This window comes from Anguilla anguilla, chromosome 1 (genome assembly GCF_013347855.1).
Source record: "Anguilla anguilla isolate fAngAng1 chromosome 1, fAngAng1.pri, whole genome shotgun sequence".
NCBI lineage: Eukaryota > Metazoa > Chordata > Actinopteri > Anguilliformes > Anguillidae > Anguilla > Anguilla anguilla.
The window spans coordinates 18,710,403-18,735,160 of NC_049201.1; the positions used below are offsets into that span (position 1 = coordinate 18,710,403).

At 42.8% G+C, this 24,758-nt stretch overlaps 1 protein-coding gene across 1 annotated transcript in view; it reads right to left on the reverse strand.

Moving 5' to 3' along the window:
• LOC118210364 (latent-transforming growth factor beta-binding protein 2-like) overlaps positions 1 to 24,758 on the reverse strand; it is a 108,594-nt gene that overhangs the window by 25,756 nt on the left and 58,080 nt on the right. The window contains exons 9-19 of the mRNA XM_035386529.1: positions 16,718 to 16,792; positions 9,805 to 9,927; positions 9,252 to 9,416; positions 6,521 to 6,751; positions 5,402 to 5,421; positions 4,975 to 5,011; positions 4,353 to 4,451; positions 3,355 to 3,480; positions 1,673 to 1,801; positions 1,393 to 1,512; positions 993 to 1,112 (exon numbers count right to left, since the gene is read on the reverse strand). Coding sequence (XP_035242420.1) covers positions 993 to 1,112; positions 1,393 to 1,512; positions 1,673 to 1,801; positions 3,355 to 3,480; positions 4,353 to 4,451; positions 4,975 to 5,011; positions 5,402 to 5,421; positions 6,521 to 6,751; positions 9,252 to 9,416; positions 9,805 to 9,927; positions 16,718 to 16,792 — 1,245 coding nt within the window. The remainder of the gene's footprint in view (positions 1 to 992; positions 1,113 to 1,392; positions 1,513 to 1,672; positions 1,802 to 3,354; positions 3,481 to 4,352; positions 4,452 to 4,974; positions 5,012 to 5,401; positions 5,422 to 6,520; positions 6,752 to 9,251; positions 9,417 to 9,804; positions 9,928 to 16,717; positions 16,793 to 24,758) is intronic.

The following is a 24,758-nucleotide window of genomic DNA, read 5'->3' on the forward strand; positions in this document are numbered from 1 at the left end:
GTGGCTTTTCCCTGAATGCAGTACACTAACAAGCGCATACAACCTTCAGTGGAGAAACCACAGGGGGAACTTCACTTCCACTCCAACACTGATGGTAACAACAGAGTGATTAAACTGCTTTCCCTACTCTGAAGGAGAGCTAAGTTCTTCCTTCAGTTTGCTGATCCATTTTACAATAAGGAATCACCTCAGTCTTTCTAGAAAAAGTCAAGCCTTTTCTCTGAGCACAACTAATAAACCCTCAACCCCCGCTGGGCTGAACTGCAGCGTCCGAAGCCATCCAAAAATAATACATGGTTTGTTTAAGGCCGCGGCCAAGAGAAAATATTTTGACTCCCCCAAATTGAAGTATTACAAACAATCCTTTACAGCGGCAGAAGATATGAAAAGATCAGCAATAACAAGCCGATGTGTTTAAACAATACGGGTCTCAACCTGGGGGCCGGGATGGGGCGGGGGAGACAGGGGCAGATATTACAAAAACACTTTAGCCACTGAACAATTTTTTAAAGAGTGGAAGTTCAGCGAACAAATACGAAGCCATACGCACAGGAGAAATATATCACGGGAAGTCCCAGAAGATGTCTTTAATCAGCCGAAGTGGACTATGTTTTCAGTGTTTGCTGAGTGCTGTGATTTTCTACAGCACATAAAATAGCTGAGGCATGAGGTATGTATGTAAAATACAGCTTAAGTACATGTCATGAGTTTTTCCCTTAAATCCTCATAAACATTTTAATGGTTCTGGCCCTCGAATAGAGCCTCAGGTGAAAATCTAGTTGAACAGGACTACTGGCTTCTTGGAAACGTAGGGGCGGCTAACACTTCCTAAAGGCGAGCCTTGCTGCCAGGGACTTGGTCATTTTTGACAGTTGCCAACAATTACTGTACATTTGTAATCCTATCCTGTGCCCAACCGGGAGATTGTTCAACGATCATAAAACTGAAAGGGAAACAAAAGTGCGCCTCTGACCCTTGGGCGTCTCTCTTACCCAGACACCTCCCGCCAGCCGCCTTGAACCCGGGGCCACAGGCCAGACACTGGAAGGAGCCAGGGGTGTTCAGACATCTTCCTTCGGGACAGGCGTTGGGCTTTCGGCACTCGTCTATGTCTGCGGAGTGGGAGGGGAGGAGGAGCAATTCTCTTACAACAACAACTCATTGATATTACACTGGATTAACAGTCCTTTTATTCCTCATCCCCCATATAGTCTGTTCCTTGTTTTTTCCACTGGCACGAGGCCGGGGGAATTCAAACAATGACTCGCCTGTAGCTGTGGGAACATGCAGTTCATAACTACCAAAATGGAGTTTTGCATCATAGTCACAGGTTAACTCTCAGATTTAGGCACTGGGTAAGCTGTTAGCATCGCTGCATTAAGGTGAGCTCACCCTCGCACTGCCCTCTCCAGCTCTTGGCATAGCCACTCTCGCACTCGCAGGTGTAGGAGCCCTCTGTATTGATGCAGCGGCTGCCCGGGCACTTGTTGGGCATGTCACACTCGTTCACATCTGTGTTCACAAAACACAAGAGAATATTAGCGAGAGCCTCTCATCTTCAAATGCACTGAGCACATCCTCTGGTGTGCAAAAACACATGTAGTATATAAAGTACCACAAGTCCTATACCTTGCAAAAGAACAACATTACCCAGAATCCAGGGCTCCCTCACCTTGGCAGAACCTCCTGTTCTGAGTGATGACCTGGCTGTAACCAGTGTAGCAGTGGCAAGTGTAGGAGCCAAGAATGTTCACGCAGTGCCCTTTGCCTCCACAGGGGTCGCTGTCGCACTCATTAACGTCTGAGGGAAAAAAAGCTGGTGTGTTACTGTTCAGATAGGGGAGAGTGCACTTTCTCCCTCTGCCCTGTCTTTGGACCACTTTCAGGCACACCAGCGTCCCTTTATGGGATAGCTGTGAGTGGGACTTGGACACAATGTGGAGACTGAGGAACCATATAAAAGATTCATGACAGCTCTTTGGATTGTTTTCTCCATGTCGTCAAGACTCAGAAAATGAGTCAACATAAACACGGAGATGGCTTTCATATGGTTTTTAATCTTGACTTCTCAAGGTCTCCACACTTGTGAATTCAAGTATCACATTTGCACAAACACACTCACACATACACATATAAACAGTGCAGTCCGTATTTGGAAAGCAACACCATTTTTGTTGTTTTGGGTCTGTATGCCAGCAGATTGGATTTGAAATCAAACAATGACCTATAAACATTGATTAAATCATTGTTTAAATCAAACAATGACCCATAAATATCACCAGATGGTGGGTATCTTCCCTGGTGATGCTTTGCCAGGCTTATCCTTCAACCATCTTTAATTCCTATTTGTTCGGGGGCTTTTCACATTCAGTCTTCAGCAAGTGAAATGCATGTTCAGCTGGATTCAGATCAGGTGACTGACTTAGCCAGTCAAGAACATTCCACCTTTTGGCCCTGAAATTCCATGGTTGCTTTAGCAGTATGTTTGGGGTCCTGCTGCAAGGTGAAGGGCTGTCCAAAGAGTTTTAGTGCATTTGGTTGGATCTGAGCAGACAAGGTGGTTCCATACACTTCAGAATTCCTCCTGCTGCAAATGTCAGCAGTCACATTACCAATTACTCTTTATGGTAGTCTTTGACACATTTATGTCTACATCCTGGAGAGTGTTCTTGATCTATTCGACAGAAGAAAATGGATTTTTCTTCACAGTTGAAACTATTCTATGGCTATTCAAAACAGTGGTCCTCCATGGTCTACCAGGTCGTTTGCTATTGCTGAGGCTAACCAATGCATTCTTACATACTAACAATGTATCAAACTGTTTATTTGGACACACCCAATGTTTTGGCAATGTTTCCGATTTATTCTGATTTTTCAGCCTCACAATGGCCTGCTTTATTTGCTTTGACTTTGGTCATCATGTTGAGCGACAACAGCAAGAGACTCCAAATTCAAATACCACACCTAGAATCAACTATAGACCTTTTGTTAGCTTTCTTCTGCATGAACCAATGATGCAATGGCACACAGCTGGCCAAGAACAACTGAGCAGCCAATTGTCCAATTACTTTCAGTGCCCTAAAATGGGAGAACTATGAATAAAAAGGGATGTAATTCCAACAAAGATCACCCAATGGATGTAAGTACCCTCAAATTAAAGCGGACAGTCAGTCCTTTATTCTCATATTCATTGTTTTATTTCTAATCCAATGTGCTGGAGTACAGAGCCAAACCATCAAAAATTGTGTCACTGTCCAAATACTTGCGGACAGCATTGTATACGCACATGCACACTACATCAATTATATGAAGTAATGAAAGTCTTAGAAATCCCAGTCCTCCTCCCCAGCTTACCCAAACACTTAGTCTGCAGTGCATTGAGCTGGTAGCCCGGGTGGCAGTGGCAGGTATAGCCCGTCTGCACTGGCACACACACCCCTGGACCACAGATGGTGGGGGTGATGGAACATCTGTCAACATCTGTAAGCACAAACGAGAAATCTCAGTGTGTGGGTGGGTGGGGTGCATTGTGTTGTACCCCCAGCGCCGAGAGATCTGCTGCCTCTGTGCACAGAACCAGTTTTATGGGATGAGCGAACGGTTTTACTGCTGAGCACTATTGACACAGGTGGCAGCGACCACCACTAAAGACCCCACAGTGAGCACCGAGTGAGCTGTTAACCCTGGTATCTGAGATTTTTGATTGGTTCCCTCGAATCTCCGGAGTTCCTTTCATCGAGAAACCAGGGGCCTGTACCATTCGCTTACACCCTGCTGCTCTCCTGGCCTAAGCTTCCCCAAGTTTCCCGCTCCATCACTCCTCCGTGCTGTTAAGACAGAGAGAGGAGGGGGTCTGCTACACAAACTTGGCTGACCCCGCCAAAACTCCCACAGGTCTTAGCGTAACACCTGCACAAAGACAAAGAGCTGCTGCAAGCCACAGTGCTGGAAGAGCTGCAGGAGACTAATCATTTATAAGTACATTTATTTCAATGAAAAGACTCCTTCCTTTTGTCCTGACAGAAAAGGCTGGGATTTATTGGTAAAGGCACCTTTTTTAAAAACTGTAAAAATTTCACACAGATATATAATTCAATTTTACCACATAGTGCTCCAGTGTATGCCACAGCCTAAATTATCTTAATATCAACAAATACAACGCTAAATCATTTTAGATTCAGGGCACAGTGTAAGGCTTTCAGCTGTATGATAGCCTAGCACAAAATTTCACTGCTGCTGTTCAATGGATGAGAAAACGTTTCAGTATAAATCTATACTGTTAGCAGCAGTTTGGTGACATGGTAGTAAGCATATCAATGAAAGGGCACCCGATATCGCAAAATGTACATTACCTGTAACCTGGGTAACAACGTTTATGGATGTGGTGTCGCGGCCTTCGGGCTCTGGCTTCAGGTCGATGGTATAGTGGGGGGTGGTCCTCTCTAACACATCTACAGGGGGGAAACAGACACAGATCTGTAAGCACGCTGCGAATGGAACCGTGGCCTTCACCACACACAGGTCCGATCGGCTGCTCCTGCCCTGCCCGTGCTGGTAGAGAATCTGTTCTTCCATTGTTAAATGACATGAAAATCAATTATACAGCACTCCCACAGTAGCCAGACTGGAACATAAACTTTTACCCGGAGATTAATAATAGTAAGAAGGCATAAGTGATGCTGCAGAATTAACAGGGGGCCCTCAGATCTACAGTGCACGGAGAACTGATAAATGTTTATATTGGCAAAAGAATTACAGGTTTCATCTTAGTTATAATGGAGATTTAAACGCCTTGTGTCAGGGGCCACTGAGCCCTGGTCTGTATGACAAAGCTCTGTTTTAACTGGCACGATCACTAACAATATTAATGTGGAAAAATGTATATGAATGAATGGACCAAGCATAATTTTCTGCTACATAAGCATTACTCTCCGCAATAAACTAAGGTGTAAAATATTTAAATGATAAAATTACCTGGATACCTCGAGGGAGAATCTGTCACAGCAGCAGGCTAGAAAAGCAAAAAGCTTCATTAGATATTTGTGGATAGTTCTTATGTCTAGCCACTGTTTATTTTCTAGGGTTCTATACAATCAAGTGTACATGTGCTGTAAGTATTTATTGTACTGTACTGTATGTACTATTATAACCTGTGTAAGAACTACAAATGAAAATTTGAGGAACAAACACTGTTTTTTCACCAGTAAACTGACCTGCATATTTTGAATCACAGTTCACAGAATCACAAACCGATGGATGTGTTACAATGTGTATTAGTGTGGTCTACGTACATTTTTCCAAGCTTACATCAAATGATTTATTTTCACAGACTGCTGATGTGTGACAAATTGCTTAAATCTTTAATATTTTCAAGCACACACTGCAAAGAGGGAACACTTACTGTTCTCAATATTTCAACATCTGTTAGGAGACAAAGGAATGTTGTTTTATCAGTGGAGGAAGCTGACACTCTGGTACATTATCATAACAATTTTGAGCAATGTTGTCATTGGGCGTTTTGCTGTTTAGACTGATCCGCTACATCTCGCTGAAAGAGTGGAACTCACTCAAATGAAATTACATGTCTTAAAGTCTTTGTTTCTAATAAAATACAGCTTATCGCACATTTATCCTTCAAGCCTTTAAAGCTCAATTAAGATTTCAAAATGCTCAACTTTACATGAAAAAATGCAAACAACAGAAAAAAGAGACAGATCTCAGATAATGAAGACATAATCCGTAAATATTTATGGACCACGCTTATAAAACATTTCGCTCAACCGATGCCAGTGCATTATCTCACCCTCACAAACCACAAGAACACTTCACTGAAAGCCCAGGGGTTGCAGATGTTTGAACTCCCTGGATTTAGTTCTCTCCTCAAATATCTATGTTTTAGAGATATACTGTATGACATGATTTATATTACTGGTTTTGCATCAGGTTTTTTTTTTTACATTTCAACATCATCCAAATAAGTCAAATTTAGTTTTGTATATGTTTTGAGGCCAATTATCTTAAGTGTCTTCATCTTATTACTGCTTACGCGCTTGGCGGGTAACCGTACGGTTTACATTTGACATATTATCCATGTATACAGTTGGATGTCTTTATTATCTTATTACTTTAGCACCGCACTCAAAAGTGCAACAGTGTCCTTTATTATGGTCACCTTTTTTTGGCGCTGTACTTGGATGAATACTTACTGACAGACAAGCTCTACATATATTCCACAAGGTTTATAGTAGGTCACATAAGTAATCCAAAGCTTCTATTCAAACTCGCCAGCAAGCTATAAATTATTTTAGCTGGATAATATTAGAACTTGAGTGACAGCATTGATCACTCAATCCAGTACTGGTCAAATATGATACTGGGAGCAGCTGGGGCACTATTACAGTCAATGGAGGGGGTTCACAGTATGGTAATGAATCTGGACAACGCTAGTACTGACCGCGGCTGGCAGCTCCACATTGTGACTAATAACATATAAAGGTTCTGCTACCCTGATGTTTCTCACCTTCTGGTTGCCAGATGGGTGTCCTGGGAGGCTCAGTGTCAGGGTGAATGAACGAGGGATACTGTGGGATTTGGGGTTGCTGGGGGTGATGGTGGTGAGGAGGGGGCAGTGGATGCTGGGATTCGTCGGTCCTCCTCAGCTCCTCCTCCTCCACCTGCCGTAATGAGATCTGTATGTCTGACCTGGAGTAAGTGTAGCCATGGCCAGCCGGGCAGATCTCCTTAAAATGGTCTAAAGGGAAAGGCAAAGCACAGATGACTCAGAAAACAGCGTGCAGGTCCATTCTAAAGGGCTCCTGAGCAAACATGCAGCGCTGCCAGAGTGTAATTGCGGATCACATTTCTGTCTGGTCCACACAGCAAAATACAATAAGCTGTCCATGTAATAGCATTATGTACAGCATGACATTACTTATCCCTGATCTGGAGCCTTCAGATTTCTGCCGTCTGCACAGGAGAATTTGCCAGTTTTATCGCGTAACATCTGCCTGAGGGATGTGTGTGTGTCTGTGTGAATGGCCTTGAAAATGCTGAAAGGGAGACGGTGAGTATATCTACAGTAACTTTCTGACCTCCAATGTGTAAGAAATTTAAGAAGAGGATTTTATTCAGGCAGATCACGGGGGCTCACCCATGGCTGAGGTTATTAACCCTAACAGAACTCCTATGAGTATAACGCTGGATATTATGAGAATTCTGAGTACGTGGACTGCCTTTGCAAGGAGGTACACTGAGATTCGTAATGAGTTTCCAAGTTTGTTTGGAACAATCACACTGTACAGTATAGGGTGTTTGCACAGTCCAAAACTTCACCTGCCCCCAAAAAACATTTGCTTGTAATCACATGACAATTAACCTCTAGTTAACTGCTACAATCTGAGTGTATTCATTAATAGCAGTGAGATAAATAAGAAGAATAAGCTTGACATAGGTTAGAAAAACAATGAACAGTACATTATGCAACGATAAATAAATTAAAACCACTGTTTGTTTAGGTAGCTTTATACAGATCTCATTCACTATGCAGCTAACTTGGCAGCAAAAAATAAGGCAATGTCTTAAACCACGCAAAGTATTCCTTGGAGAAATGGCTTGATAGAGTTTTTTATCATGGAAAAACAAATGTATGACAAGTACAATCCACATAGTCACATTGGTCAACATAAATAACGTTTCGGCAAAAAAAATGGATGTCGGATCAGTTAACTCCCGGACTTCAGGTTGTAAATCCAGTGATGGCACCTCAGCTAATGAGCAACAGACGCACAGGCGCCTTCGCAGTGGTGAGAACTCTACGACAGGATTATCCTGCATGCGACCCAGGAGAGAGGGAACTGTACAAACATTTACATTGGAAGGACGCATCGCGATAAATCACAGCGACATCACTGTGATGAGACCCAATGGGAGTCGGCAAAGTCTCCCCCCCCCCTCCTCCCCCCCCCCCCCCCCCCCCCCCCCCAGACCCGGTGATGAGAACGTTTCGGATAAACACGAGGGAAGATGAAAATTGAGAGGCATCGATAACATCCAAGCGAAAATCCGCAGGGAGGCTATGCGCGGTCTCAACGCAGTTGATCACAAGCTGAAGGTCTTATCTCTGGATCTTCTGGGATGAACAGACCACTGACACTCTCCCACACTAACAGTTGGAACAGATCGCCGATTAGACTCTGTGTGTCACATCTCTAGTAGCAACCACGGAGGTCCAAGCCTCTGCCCTCTACCCACATCAACCCAAACTTCCGATGAATGAGCTGAAAGGCATCATAAGTGGGCTTTTTCCTGAGACCAGTTGATACAATCTGAGAGAAAGCAGAGGATGACAACTTTTTCCCATGTTTCCTTTGGCTAAATTCATTCTTTCTTTTTTGCAAACCAAGCTGGAAATTTGATGGTATCTCTCTTCAAGAGCTTATGTGTCAATGCAAGGCTCCCTCCCACTGATCGAGGATTTTTAAAAATTATTTTATTTTGGTTCATTTCCACTTCAAATATGTTTAGACATATTTGAAATATATTACATGTCTCAAAGCATTGTAACAGCCAACAAAATTAATCATTATGCTAATATTTGTTTTGATGGGCACATACACAGTAATTCATGTAACTAACTACTTACTCCAAAAAAATTTGCCAAAGGTATTTAGGTGTCTGGAGGACATTTAGGATTTCACACTAAATTCAACATGTCCAATAAAAGTTCACCCAGCGGAGTCCAGACAGATGTGTGTGACCCACTGATTGAACACCGAGAATGGGAAATCAAGGAGTTGTTACAGAACTTTGCATGGAAGTATTTTTCATCAAAAGAGTTCACATCACAGCCTAACGTCCGCCTTATTCGCTTTCATGGAGCCCGTTCTTCAGAATCAACGGGACACTTCCAGGGTAAACAGTCAGCCTTTTCAAACAATCCCCTATCCATCCATTTGGCTGCAAGACGCATGAACACAGGCCATTAAGAGAGAACAAGAACAACTTCAGCCTGTGTTTCTCAATGGCAACGAGAGACGCAATGAACCAGTCCAACTAGGCTATCAGAGGGGAGGTGGGAAGGCAGCTGGACATGAGGAAAAAAAATCTTCAGCTCAATAAATGGCTTGGGTTTTCCCCTTAAGAAAGCAGTCCATCGTCATTTCAACCATACTGTTAGTGTCATTCCCGTAAAGGGAGAGAGTGCATGTACAGTACTGTGTAGAATGCAGGATGTAGGATGCGAGGGCACACACCTGTGTCGGGCACCGGGCACCGTTCACACGCCGGGCCCCAGGCCTTGCCCACGCGGCTGCAGCAGCAGATCTGCTTGGTGATGTGCTGGGTGAGGGGCAGGAAGCAGGTCCCGGCCGACGTGGAGCGGTAGCACACTCCCCTCTTGTCGGAAACGGCCTTGTCCGCTGCACGAGGGCAGAGCAGTGCGTAAAAATCCAGCAAGACACCCCAAGATGGGAGAAACATCAGAATCTCCAGTTTGTGTGTGTGTGTGTGTGTGTGTGTGTGCGCATAGGGCTGCTGGATGAAATTCCCAGGCCCAGGACAAATTATATTATTATATTCTTCCTGGGCCCTGAACAATAATATTTACCCAAAGTTCACAGATCATTGGGCCCCCCCATCCAGCAGAGCCCGGAACAATGCATCCGGTGGTCACCCCCCTGACAGTGGCCCTGTGGGTGTGTGTCTATGTGTCTGTGTGTGGTTGTGTGTGGCTGAGCGTGCGTGCCTGCGTGTGTGTGTGTTTGAGCGTGCACATGTATGTGCACATGGTAAGTGTGAGAGACTCACAGACGCAGTGGCTCCTGGCAGCGTCCAGCATGTATCCGGGCTTGCAGGTGCACCTGTAGCTACCTTTGGTGTTCAGACACTCAGCGTTCTTACAAATCCCAGGCATCAGGCACTCGTTTATATCTGACAACATCAAGCACAAAAACAGGTAACCAGGTTTAAACAGGAAAAGTCTGAATGTCCAATAAACTTCATCATGCTGATCACGCCAGATCATTACAGAATAGTAATATACTGAAATATGTTGAAAAAAAGTATATTTTCAAAATATTTCTATACGCCACAATACATGATAGGGCACATGTGCAAATTACTGTAACATATTGCAGATATATATATTCAAAAATACACTGCAGGGTATTTGCATTATATTCAAAATATTCCACTTGTTTGTAATGTATAGCAGTAGGTAGTTTTGCACAAGACAAAACACAGAAGTGAAAAAATAGCTTGTGCTAACATAATGGGCTCCTTTGACTACACTACTGTCTACTGATACTGGATTACTCATCTTGGGCACTTAGAAACATTTTCCAAAACCCAGCGCTGTCATCCCAGAGCATACCAGGTGCTTTGAAGCAGATTAGGTTTCTGATACGGGGACGGGAGACAGAGTAGATCACGCACTCCGGACGAACCGGATGACTCTTTTTCTTTTTCACAAGCACAGGCAGCCACTTTCATTGGGAGAAAAACGCTTTCAAGTCCTGAGGTAGGCGTAATTAGTAGCTACGACTCAAAAGGGAGAGAATGAAATCAGAACCAAGAACGTGTAGCAATGAGACGAAGCAGAGATGGTAATTGTGTGGGAAAACCGAATCCATTCGAGCAGGAAGGGCGCTGAGAGAAATCATGTGACCGAGGACAGGACGACACATATAAGCAGGCATGCACACACAGCACTGGCATGACAACAACCCTGAAGTGAAGGGGCTCATAAACAAAAAGGCATCTAGATTACATACACTCATTCATTAGGAATTTCTAGTAAAGGATCACATCTCAATTTCACATTCCGGGTTGTACAGTAACTTTGCTTGTGACATACAGTAAGAGCTTGTTTCTCCTTACTGATTTATAACAACATGCTTCATAACATAAGACACATGACAATATTGTAAAAAACTATGTGATGTTGGAAAATCGACTGTGTAAGTGAAGAAATATTTTTTCGGTGCAGGTCCTGGACAAACGCACGCCTCCTTGGAGAGACGTACAACTATGCAATTAGAAAATGGCATCTACTCCTCAGGCAACGTCCAGTAAATGATGAAAAGATCATTCGATGGGGAGGAAGTGGAGCAAATGTATGTTTTAAATTAAGGACTCCACCCTTCAAAGTGCATTTCCTCTACTGCGAGGAAAAGGCCACTGCAGCCAAAATGTAATGTACTTTCTGATACCTCAGGAAAGTGTTCTTCTCTTAAAGCCTTTCCTGAAGGGGTACTATGGCAAACAACTCATGCCCTGTGGTTTATGTGTCTTTCTGGCAGTGGGAAAGATAGCCCTGAGTGGCAGGACAGAGGTTAAAGCACTCTGAAGACATACTTCACAAGAAGGGTCCTCACGCTCGTATTTTGGCTGTAGCAGGATTTTGGTTAAAACAAACAGTAAATCGCTAGCTGTTCTCACACACCACAATAAATGGAACTCGGCATGCTGCCAAAATAGAATTTAGCGATGCTTATTAATTAGAAAGATGGTTTTGTTTCGTTGTTTTCTTCCTCCCATGGAAAAAGTATGTCTGTCCAAGAGGAAATTAAGCCTGTCACTGCATGTATCAAGAAAGACCAACCCTGAACCTTGTGTGCGTGGCACTGCAGGAACCTTTTCTAAAGAGTTTTATAAATACTTCTAACAACTTGAGACACAAGGAATGTATCCATGCACAGTATACTGACATTGCCAATGAATTTACTGTATGAGACATTGGTTTCTGGGGAAATAAAACACCTGCTGATATGTCTGTTTTTCCATTGAGATTCTGATCTTTCACATCAGGAGGCTTTCCCTACATTGCTAGTAACAGTACAGAAATAAAAAGCCGTTTTGGTTCATAGATTTGAGGTTTACTTTACTCTGGTCTCATCTGATGGCTTGTCATGATCTGTTAAAATCTCAATACTTAATTTTCTATAAGATTTAATTGCCCTTCAACCATGCATGTAAGTATTTTTGTATTTACTGCACAAATATGGGAGTCCCCATTTACATGTAGTTTCCAGGTACACTTCTTGTGACCACCCTGTTAGTGTTGTAACAGAGAGTAATGACTTCTTCACGCCTTCTCCAGCCAAGCTTGAACTGACAACTGAAGAAGATGATGTGATCCTTGCCAGTAAATTCATTTTTATGGAGTGAACATTCATGTTTTTATGGAACAAGCATTCAAGCTTTAAACATGTGCATCAAATCCTCACCAAAAAATGGTAATCACTGTGTACGCAATGTCTAATGACCCATTCACAATACCAATCTTAATTTATCTGGTGTAACAATGTAATCGCACTTTGATTAATTCCTGCAGGGAGAAATATGCAGAAATGTTTTAAAAGAGACAGGACTATTTTTTAGTCTAGTCTCGTGTGTGAAGTCCCAGACAAACTCCATCAGTGTGTGGGCTTGGGAGAATGAGCTTTCCCCTTCAAAGCCCCTATACAAACAGGAATTAATCTGACACACATGATTCATATTGATTCAGTCTAAACTGTAACATAGTACACATCTTAAGGAACTGACAGTATGGCTAATCATTAGCTATGGAGCAAACTGCCAAATTCTTATTAGTTTATCCTAGCTGCAGGGCATCTGTACCTAGAAGAGGTAAAGTCATTCATAGAGCAAAGTCTCATTAACATTATATTGGCTAATCCCTGATGCAACAATAATATTGGGTCAATAATAGTATATCAGCACAGGCTAGATGGATCAAAAGATACACACTAAACCCCATATACAAAATCTATAACTGCTATCACCAGCCTTAAAGTGTGCATACTGCCTAGTTTTATAGATCTTCCAGATCTTACATGGCTATTTATCTGGCTACACAGGGATATGGTCCTCAAAAAGATCACTTTTGAGTGAAAAGTCCTGTCCCCAACACAGACGATGCTGTGTGGTGTACATATGTCCAATCAAGAAAAAGATTCCCAGAATCCCACGTCTGTGATTAGATAGAGCGGCACTCTTTTTTCCCCATGGTACAGTGTGTTCGGACAAGAACACAAAGAATCATTATTCGGCAGACGGGATATCAGGTTGACTGAATCGCTGAGATATTCTTTTTTGAAGAGTTGGCAGTTCTTCTGAGGGCCTGAATTAAAAATAATTTGGGACTTAGTGCTCTAGAAGGACGGGAAAGATCCTGCAGAGTTGGCTGGTAAATATTGTGAAAATCTGTCTGTTTGGTTTTTTAGCCCCAGAAAACAAGGATGGGGGAAGAACATCTTGAAGCAATCAGGAGGAGTAGGCAAAATCAAAGCGGGATAAATTGCTGAGTGTGTTGGCAACCCCTGACACCCCTTTGAATTCATCAAATATTAAATTATGTACCTGTCAACAGCTTCACAAGAGGGCAAAACAGAAACAGAAATGTCTTGGTCCAACTTTTAAAGCATTATGAACAATAGAAACTTGAAATTTGCAACTGCTGTGCTGAACTGGGAAAAATGACAACCAACTGTTTAAATGGCTGCAGTTTTATCAGTGGCTCCAAGCCATACAGTAAGATGCACAGCATAACATTAGCTGCAACTCTTCTTCGAAAGCCCCAAACAATATCTCCCCCAAATGTCAAACTGGTCTTAACTAGCCAGTGGGTTAAATGTAGTATTGAGTTTCACTACTCCAAGCTTTGGGTTAACCGGCCTCAAAACGTGAACTTCTTAGAGAGGCTGTGTTCATCAATATGACGGGACACCAACAACACTCTTCTCTATGTTCACAAGAACATCAGAGTACTACAGATTAAAAGTATTTGATGCATTTAAGTGGATCTAATAATAATCTGAAATCTTTGTCTAATATTACATTTTGTCTAAAGATCTGAAACCATTCAGTGTGACAAATATGCAATGATAGATGATATCAGGAAGGGGTCACATAATTCTTCAGGGTAGCGTAGCTTGAGATTAAACTGATTTGATGGAAAGTCATTTAAGTAGATTAGTCAATTCTTCAAAACTGATTATTTTTATTTGAACTCACTGAACTTTCCATCCCTTTTAATCTTACCTGGGAATCTGGTAGGTAGCTGGCTAATGTTACATAACTTGTCAATGTGCATGTCTGACAAAGTGTGCACCCAGCTAATTAGAACAGATTTCTACCTGTACATGCAACCCCTCAATAGTAATGTTCTGTTAATTGCTCTTAACACTTAATGTCAACTGAAGGATGATTTACCATCTTAAACTGACATTATGTCAGAAATGGCTATGTATGCCATCAAGAATTCCCCATCACATTACACGACTTTTAATCTGTAATGTGCTGTATGACTAGCGATTCCTTTAGAAAGAGGTTACATTTTTGATATGATTAGGTTATAGACTGACAGATGAAACCAATGGGGTCAAAGCTCCTGAAAGTGTGGTTAATTGGTCACTGAAACTAAACTAATTCCGAAGAATGAAGAGTATATCAGTGACAGAGCAAAGAGCCAAACCTGCATTATGTTAGCATCAGCAAATGTACAAATTATGTTAGAATTTAAACACATGTTTTCAACAACCTTAATTGAGCAAGATGGCCATGACGAAAACCAGCATACACAGTGGGTCCCCCTCACTTAGCTAGCCTCTTTTTTTACCGACTGAAATGTTAACATGACATGGATTTAAAATTAGCTGGCTATCTTTGCTAACAATGTTGCCATGCTTATCAGCTAGGTAGCTAGCTGGCAATGGTTTCCATCATCTCAAATCAATTACATGTTTTCAAGACTGTGTGGGCAACCACAAGCTACAACAGAGAATTTCAAAGCTTATTTTGCATGTGTACCTAATTTTGACCATGCTTTAACTCCACAGAAAGATCACACACTCTACATTCAGATCTCTATGGTGACCTCCGTCAGCTGTAGTGCAGGAACTGTAATAAAGGCTAGAGCATTCAGACTGAAGCCTCAGCCCTACGAGAGATAACATGGTCCACAGAGAGGACCTCTGAGAGTCAGGTTTAATTTAGATTTGTGGGTATTCTGTGTCAGGACAGAGCATTGTGATGTATTGTGGAAGAGAACAGCTTCTGCAGAAGCAATTACACAAATGAGAGGGAACATGACATAGTGTGATACAGTAGGTGGGTGGGTGGGGCAGAAACCCCACTGATTCTCCACTGATGGGTTCCTCTGAGGTGGTCACTCAGCGTGGCTTCACAGTACAGGTCACTGTACAAAAACATGGTTGAAGCTTCCAACAGCAGTAGCTCATAAGCCAGCATAAATCCTATAGGAGCTTCACAGGCCTAAAAGCGGCTCAGAATTGAGGAAAGTTCATTATTCCTCCCATGCTGAAATAACATACGAAGAGGAAACTATGTACGACACAAAACAAATATCAGAACACAATTAAACACAGTACAGTAGCACAGGCAAGGAACATTGCAATAAAATGACTGGGAAAGTGATTCCCTCCTGCAAGTGCGTCATTATTAATTCAAGACAAAATACTGATGTTTGTCTTCCCGCACACGCTGTGGTGAGGATTTGCAGTAAGCGCATGACACACCGCCATTCACTTTCATGGCTGCCAGACCAGTCAATCGCAGAAATATTATACATTTACAAACAAAACAAAAACAGTCGAGAAGATCCCAACAGACAACTGGTGGTTCGCTGACAATAAACTCATTTGCTGTTTCCCAGTGTCCCAGTAAACCTAAACAGACGTGACTGATGAGGTTTACCCAATCGCTGGCACTACTGTCTGCTTTTATGCAATTAAAGAGGAATGCCTGGCAAACGCTCTTCTCTGTCAACACACGCGTGACATGTTATTGGAATGAATAAACAACACACACATTTCATTTGGTTTACATGAGGTGTGCTTGCTCTCTGTTAAAACATTAAGAAAAGCAAATTTGCAGAAAGCATAACATATAATTTCAGCTTCAACATAACAGCTTCATGTCACATGCAGCTACAGCACAGCTGACCCCAATAAATGTTTTTCTCCAGTTCTCTGCGCTAAAGGAATATATCATGTTTTTCACTTTCCAACCAGCAAGGGCATGGCTACAAAGCCACTTTCTTGGGAAGGGAAATTTATCTAAGAAGAGTTAACACGGCTTTTCCTCTGCAGACAGAATTAGTGCGAGTCTGTAAGAAGTGCAGTCCGTAAGGAGTTGTACTAAAAAATTGGCAGCTACTGCTAACCCATCTTTGCTCCAAACCCCATAATAACCATAACCATGGCCTCCCTTATCATTTCCCAACCTGGTTCCCACATACCAGTTGAAATTACAGCCTGAAGTCCGACTGGCAGCTGAACTCTGACCCCGGCCAAACCTAATTACACTCTTGACCCTGTTTCCAGCTGGGTGATAAATAAAGCTAGAAATACAAGTACGGGCACTCTTCATGTTATTTAAGTCAGAATGAAGTACAGAGACCATGAGATTGATATACAAACTTCAGACAGCAGATCAATCAACTTTATCACAAAATATAACAAACAGTCCACTGGCATTGGCACAATACTTCAGAATGGGCTGTATATAAATTACATGCATGTGAAATACATATTTCATATAGTTTTAAGTATCTGGTAATTTGTATTTTACGAGCTTGGAAAAATCTTAATGGAATTTGTATCACAATACTTTAGAAAGAGATATTTCTGTATTTTCACCTAATAGCCTTGATCATTACACAGGAGAACTACAAAAGGTACAATTTAGCCTTCCTTACCTTGGCAATGAGTCAGGTTCATCCTCTTGTAACCTTTAGGGCACTCGACTTGGCCATTTGCAATCACTGCATAGGCTGTAAAAGAAAATTTGAGAGCTTGAGAACTGATTAGAGGAGGGGAAACATTACATACAAAGCATGTCTGGTTCAACAACCAGTGCATATATGAAGCACACAAACCATTTATTTAACAATAATATAAGTTACAGATGTGAGCTGCTTAACTGGACAGAGGAAAAAAGATGGACCCACAACTGGGCCCTGCAGGACACCAGAGTGGAGAAGGTAGATATGTAAACTGAACTCCAACAATAATGTTTATATGACAGCATTACCATCAAACAAAAGTGAAAACAACCTACATAACTTACTACTATATAGCTAACAACATATTGATCTCACAATAATAACCACAGGCTTTGAACATGAGGCATGCTTGGACACAGGGGTCCTGCTTCACTTGTCGGATAGCAAATGGTCCCATTATCTGCAAGTAAAGCATAACCAATACACATCTCTAGGCACTACTAGTGCTTCCCTCCGGCTTTTCCCCATTGTAACACGAACTCCACAAGGGCAAAATACAGCAAAGCCGTTCTGCATTTTCACATATCTTTCAGCAGGACACTTTGGTGCTCAAAAGACTGTGGCCGCAAAGAATTCTGTTTGCCCACAAATGCCCCTGCAGATCACAACAGCTGCTGACAGAGCCCCGAAAGCATGATGTCATTACTCTTCCAGAGCACTGTCCTTCGAACAAAGTTTCTTGATTAATTTTGCGGGGCGGGCGTGCCGTGGAGAGTTGGGTATCGGGTGGACAGGACAGGCCCTTGACTTAGAGATTGACTACTGCAAGATGGAGTGGGGGTAATTAAGAGTCCACTGCTGAAGAGGAACAGGGCGAGTAGTCATATATTTTACAAGTTTTTAAGAGCGAAACCAGACTCGCAGAGAGAAGGAGCACAGAATAACGAGTGCATGGAGAAGAGATTCAGGTAACAGTCATCCCTTGTAATTTAGAAGTTTTGGACAAGGAATGGGAAATGCATATATTATATATGATATACAGACTTTTTTCCAAAAAAAGAAACCTTAATCTTTTCCCAAACAGTATGAATATAAGAATGCGATAATCCTATGATGTGACTCTGAACTTCTTTAGATGCTCTGCCCAAATGTTATTTCTCTATCTTTGTCTTTAGTACTCCAACTTCCTGAAAGTGAAAGCTGGACAAGGGGAGATTTACACATAAAAAAGCATTATGAGTTCACAAACTGATACTATCTGCCTTTCAACTGTGATGGCACTGTGGCAATATCTACGCCTGGCACCCCTGACAACAGCTCCTCTGTTATTTCCCATCATGCAATTCTCTGTGGAAGTTGATACAGGGTGAGGATCCAAATCTCCAGCTGCAGCTCCATCAGACGGTGTGCTGTTGGTCCAGTGCGGTTTGGACTGGGGAATGAAAGAAAGAGGCCTTCGATCATGTCAGCGACTGTCTGGCAGGCAGACGGAAAGTAAACAGGGCCTGAGGAGAACCACTTCCCATCAATCTAGACACCAGCGTAAGCACAAACAGGGTGCCTGTCATGTGCATCACATCTGTGCTCACTTCAATGATTCCATGAAGAATTCCTTCTTCCCCTAATATTTGTTTGGCAAAGTCCAACTTTGTAAGTTTGTTCTTCCTTTATTCACACAGGCAAAAAGCTGATAATGTGAAAAATATACTGTACTAGGAAAGTGGAACCAGACAGAGCTACCAATTTTCTTTCTCATAGTGCTTTGTCCATTTAAAAGAAAGTTTTTCTTGCACTTATATTGGCAAACACATTGTCAGTATTGAGGCACTTCTCAAGGTCAATCTTTTGACAAGGACTCCCTGTTTAAAGCAAGAAAAACATTTAAATAATACTAGGATTCACAAAGAGACTACTATCATTGTAGTCAGTATCAATATTTTCATTCTTTTGTTACTATCACATTATGCATGACTGGGAGGAGATAAAAAATGAGCGTAGTCTAGCAAAGTCTAGGACATGGCATGAGGTGCAGGACGAGGTAGGCCTATCCTCTGTCTGGTGACCTGAAATTTCATGGGGCAGAACTGGGTCGGGGGGGCGAGGTGCCCCCGGGGCTAGGGATAATCGTGTCAAACACACGCTGACTCCAGCGGGCCCACTCCCCTCTTCCCATCCCAATCGGACCGTGGTAATCCCCCGGAGCTCCCTTGGGTAATGAACTGTTTCGCTGGGCATTGGGCGGGGTCTCCCATAGAGACAGGATCAGGGAGAATCTGAGCTGAGTGACAGCTGGCCGCACATACCAGAGGACCCGGGGGCGTCCTGCGGTTCTCAACAATGCTTATTAGTCCTCTAAGTTAAACTGGGAGGAGCAGAACTCACCACTGGTTGAAGACTTAATTTTACCAGCCAAGCAGAAATCTACTCTGCCTGCCTACTCTATTCTACCTGTCTAATTGCAAAGTAACCCGACTCAATGTCTAAAGTCTTAGTGAAAAAAGGCAGTGTAGGGAAAAAAGCATAATCTGAACCCTAACAGAATGAGTTCAGGAGCTAATGGAACATTGCCCAAAAAGTGTCAGTGTATAGGAAGATTACCATCTACAGGGAAATCTTTGGGGTTCCTGATACAAAATGCTTTACCATGTTTAAGAACTGAAGCACTGCTAGCATGTCAAGAAAGCAAGAAGGGAAAGATTCTTGTTTTCAAAAGAGAGAATACCAAGGTGGGTTTCTCCCAGATTGACATATGAGTATGTGACTGGTTCATGCCCACTAACAAGAACACATCCTGTTATGAAGCACACGCCTACTGGCTGAAAATTTCATTTTCAACCAATCGTCTGCGAAGACTATAAGACACTGACTAACAATGTGCTCAACTGTAAATGCGACCTCCTTGATAGAGGAGAAAATCTGTCATAGTGGTCACCACGTTCAAGAAAAACAGGAGCATGTTAACCACATAACAGGCCAGCATGCTGGGACTGGGCATGTGACATCAGCATCATGGGAGAAGCACAAGCTCTCCTGTGAATATAGGAATTCTTTGAATGAACAGCTTGTTTCTGAATGCTTGTGATCAACCATGCAATTGACCCTAGTGTAAACACAGAAAACATGCATTGAATGTTCAACTGATGCTCCTGGCTTGACGCCAGCCAGTTACAATATATACATAATACTATCACACCTAGTTTTTATTTTCTTTGGTGAAACCATATCCCATTTAGCACTGGGCTTTAGTTTGAAAGTGCCAGTGATGAGAGAGAGACAAAAAGAGAGAGAGAGGGAGAGGGAAAGGGAGAGAGAGCACCTGCACAGTTAAAAGGGTTCTGTGTGATGGGAATATGGAGCTTTAATTGATAATTTAGTGTCCTCACAGTCCAGACCACCATCTTGGGGGAGGCCCACCATGATACCTCCCTTCATCCGAGGAGCCTGCTCAAGAAATCAGAGCTTGAACATGGGAACAGCACTTGACTGCTGTAGATTTTGAGAGGGCGAGAGGCTGTGGGCCAGCCTGGGAAGACAGGGAACCTGCCCTCCTTTCCGCTCTATCGAGAGCAGTGGGAGCTGACAGAGCTCACACCCTTTGACCCATGGTGGCAACCACCCGTTTCCTTTTTCCAGAGCAGGTCAGGGGACAAACCGGCGCCACAAAGTAAAACCATGTGAGAGCATGGCCGGATTGCTGACACAGTTTCTGAAGCTCTGCAGCAAGCACAATTAGATAAAAGCTGCTAAACTGGCAGAGGTCTGGTTCTTATAGTTCAGCTGCTGTTTTGACACCCTCAAGTCAGGTTTGAACCAGTTCATTTTCTTGAGCAGGTATCAAGACTGCCATCAATGATGCTATCACCCTGCTGGACATTAGGTGAGACAAGGTGTTCATTTGTAGGTCACAGGATCACAAATTCAGGTTAAGGCGTTTTACAAAGCAGAAAATAATGCTGTGATAAACATTTCCTGACATTCATGCATCAACATGATTATTTCAAAGCTTCCAACTGAATCAATGGCATTTCAAGCTGTTTCATTATGTGCATCGGCGACCCTTAGAGAGGCAATAATGAAAACGTTCCGACATCCCAACTGCAATGAAGTCACTGATCTCCATTATGTTCTGGCTCATTGACTCCATATTTGAAATTACCTCACCATTAACGCATTTCTTCCAAAATTCCACAGAATTAATTGTTCTTATTGCAAGAGGTCTTCACAATTTCAACATTTTTTCTAACCCTCTCAGTTGTTTGTGTCAGAGTGGGTGTAAACATCACTGCTAAGATACCCTGCTTGGAATACAACTAGAATTAACTATCCGCTTCCTTTGTGACACACTGGTAGGAAGCACCTATGAAAGGACGAATACGTCTGAACCAGGAATGTTTCTCATAGCTGGAAAAACCCTCTGAGCTCCAAATGGAACCACGGCTATACTGAGATGCCTAAACAAACTGCTCGGACCCACACTGGCTTTCCTACAGACCCGTGAGGTCAACGGGTCTTTATTTTTTTGCTGCCAAGGAAATCACTCTAAGGAGATAAGAGATGGTATCAGAGATTAAATAAATTCTGTTTTATGATGTGCCTTTGCGGGCTTTGATATCAGCTATTAGCAAATGCTCAGTGCTCGATATCGGCTAATAAAAAAGGTCATAAGCTGGAGGAAGCGAAGATGAAATGGCGGTTAGGGAGCTCTATTTCTGGACACGGTTGGGAGGAATGATCTCATGTGAGAAGATGAGGAATTCGGCTCCCTCCACCCTGTTCAAACTTTATTGATCCAAATGCTCATTAAAAACATCCTGGTGCTACTTCAGAGGGGCCGAGTGGAAGGAGGAGGTCTTGGAGGCTGAGATCATGGTGACCTTGCTGGGCCTGGGGGGGAAGTGGCTCCTGTGGGGGGGGAGGCTGATTTATTTCAGCTCCTGGGACCTCTGATTCCTCTCCCTGGGAAAGGACCCAGCACAGACAGAGTCAATGGGAGAGAATATATGCAGTGAGACTGAGCGATGGATCCAAATGGTATGGAAGGCAGCGTAATGCTCCCTGTATCCCAGAGGTCAAACCCTTTTTAGCCTATTAGCCAATGGTCCACCCAACAAGATTCTGACACACAACTGGGGTGTCAACTGGAGTATCAGACATGGTACATCGGCAGATACGCCATTTAAAATGCATCAAAAAGCACACCCAACTATGGATGAGAACATGGCATGCTTTGTGCCTACAGCCAAAAGGCGCGACACATCTGGGCCACCGCTGTAAGTGAAACCACATCATCACCAGCATAACAGTGCTGTCCATGCCAATCAACGTGGTCATTGCTCTGAGAGTAAGCCAGCCCTCATTCCTGGCTACAGCTGCACATGCTTGTAGAACATTCCAGCAGCTTTGAAGCTGTGTTGCAGTGAGGTGGCCACACAGTACAGTTCACTTGCAGACAAGGAGGCACATCTTGCCTGGTGTTCTGGTTTGCATCATGTGGGTGGGGACTCATTCAACGCCTCATTCGCAGAGTTCACACAGAACGGGAGTGGCTCAGCCGAGGAGCGAGCCTTGAACCTCGCGCTCTGCCGTAAGCTTCTTCACAGAAGGCTAGATAGCTCGGCAGTAAAGGCTGCTCGAGTCAGCGCCGACGCAATGGGTCGGCTCCCAAGACAAGCAAAAGCAGCACAGCGAGGGGACATGAATTACTTTGCAAGGAGCCTCTCTGGAGAAAGCGTTCTTCCACATCCCTCTTCTCTGTGCCAAAGAGGTTTCTTGTTAGGTTTCAAAATTATTTCTTTTACAGGGGATTCATTTTTGGCCCTGTTTTTTCAATAATCTGATACTGAAGCACACAACCTTTACCCTTTATCTAAGTGTTGTGGACCAGCTTCAGAGACAAAGTTTGTTTTCATAGAAAGATAATATCCAAGTTATTATTCAGACTCCTCAGTCTGGGCAACTGACATGAGAACAGGGAGAGTTTAAAGCTATTACCTGAAGAGACATTCTTTTAGTTTTTTTTTTTTTCTTAAATTCCTATCGTTCATAAGGTATTAGTATTACTGAAAAGGAAGTGTCACAATATAAGGAATCTCAGAAACTGAAAGGCTATCTAGGGTGATCAAAAAAGATTTTTTTCATTTTCCATATCTACATCTTCCTGGAGTTGAGATGGCCTCTTCAGTGTGATCAAGGCTATGACCATACACACATGTACTTATCTAAATAAGTACCAATCACTTCTAAGCACTAGCCTTCCTGAGGCCGTATATTTTACCTGTCAACATATAACCTACAGTAAGTTGGATTCTGTGGGGGGGGAGGGGGGGAGAGAACTTCTTTCTTCTATGCTGTTTCCATTGCTGTTTCTGCAGCCTGTCCAGCGCACACCCTGTGCAAAGCAATCTGCCCAAAATAATATGATGGGCCTGTACTGCGTTCAGAAAGAACAGAACTCTTTCATTGGGTTCTAAAGCACAATCAGGGGAGTGTTTGGTGCATCTAGTCCAGAGGTCTCACAAGGAAAAAACAGGAGAAACGGGATGAATTATACCACATGGAAGTAATCGTGAAGATGACGAAAAACAGACAGAACTCCAAGAGGCTTAAGCTGAGGGTCTGTCTTAGTGCTTTAAGGGAAATTATCATTGTGATCCTATTAATTCTGATAAGCAAGCCAAGCTGATAGGACTGGTCTTCTCTCTCAGTCTCTGTCTCTCTGTCTCTCTCACTCTGATTCATTATGTATTAGAACACATATTTCAAAGATACAGTTTATAGCTTGATTGCCAGGAGAGGTCATTTGTATGAATAAAATGAAGGATGCAGTTCTTGTATTCTGCCAGCTGCACAAGAGCCTGTACATTTTTCAAGCAAAAGAAATAAACAGGAGTATTTTTCACACCCAAAAACAGACAAACATTCAGGGGCTGGGCACATCACATCAGCGTCATGGGAGAAACGCAAGCTGTTCTGCACAGGGGGAAAGTCCTGGGGTCAGAAAGTAAAAGTCCCACCATGTGTTTCTTCCATCCATGAACTCAGCCAGCTGATTTCACTAATCAGTTATACCTCCTGGCTTAAGTTCCAAAAACCTGGTGATTGGGACAAAATCCTGGGGAGGACTTTCTGAACCAGGATTTTCCACCTCTGATGATCTGTGAGTGTGGGAATATTGCTACGCAATCTTTAATTGAACAGTTTGTTTCTGAATTTGTGTGATCAACCCCTGAACTGGCCTGAGTGCAAACACAAAGAGCATGTATGAAATGACAAAATGGTTCCTTTCAGTTTATGCGTCTGGCACGATGCCTACCAGTTACAACATATACTTAGCATTATCACTGCAAAGTTCACTTTGGGGACATTTTACTTTGGTGAAACCATATTCAGTTTCACAGCATGCTTTCAGCCTTAAAAAGGTCTCAATGCAATTTATAGCTTCCCACTACGATAAAAAATTGACTTTAAAAAGCACAAATCGCTTTACCCTACAGTTCAGGAATCACCATTGGTAGTTAAACCAAATGTGTCCAGGGTGTGATATAAGTCACCTTTAAAAACACAAGGCAGCCACACAGAAAGCCTTTTAGCATTCCCAGGGACCCTCCTTACAGTATTCGATTCGGCATGCTCCACAGGTTGGTTTGTTGAATGCACCTGTGCTTTTTCACCTTGAAGAGTGCGCAATGCAAAAAATAAATAAAAGTACTGTTGCTCTGAATCACTTTTCTTTGCACAATTGGGAGCTAAATGTGTGGGATATTTCATCCATTTAAAATTCTGAAAACATGGAAACAGATTTATGAACGATTGCGGGGATGTTTGGAAGAAGAATTTGGCACGATGTTAGAAACAGAGGGCCATCACTGCTCTATAACCCAGTGGGAAACTGCTGTCTGCTTCAGATTAGAACCCCATTAGATGCTTAGCTAAGAATGAAATGTGGCAGCCCCCTTTGACAACCAATTGACATCTACCACAGCCCGATCGTGAGGGCGAACTCATTTCCTAATTG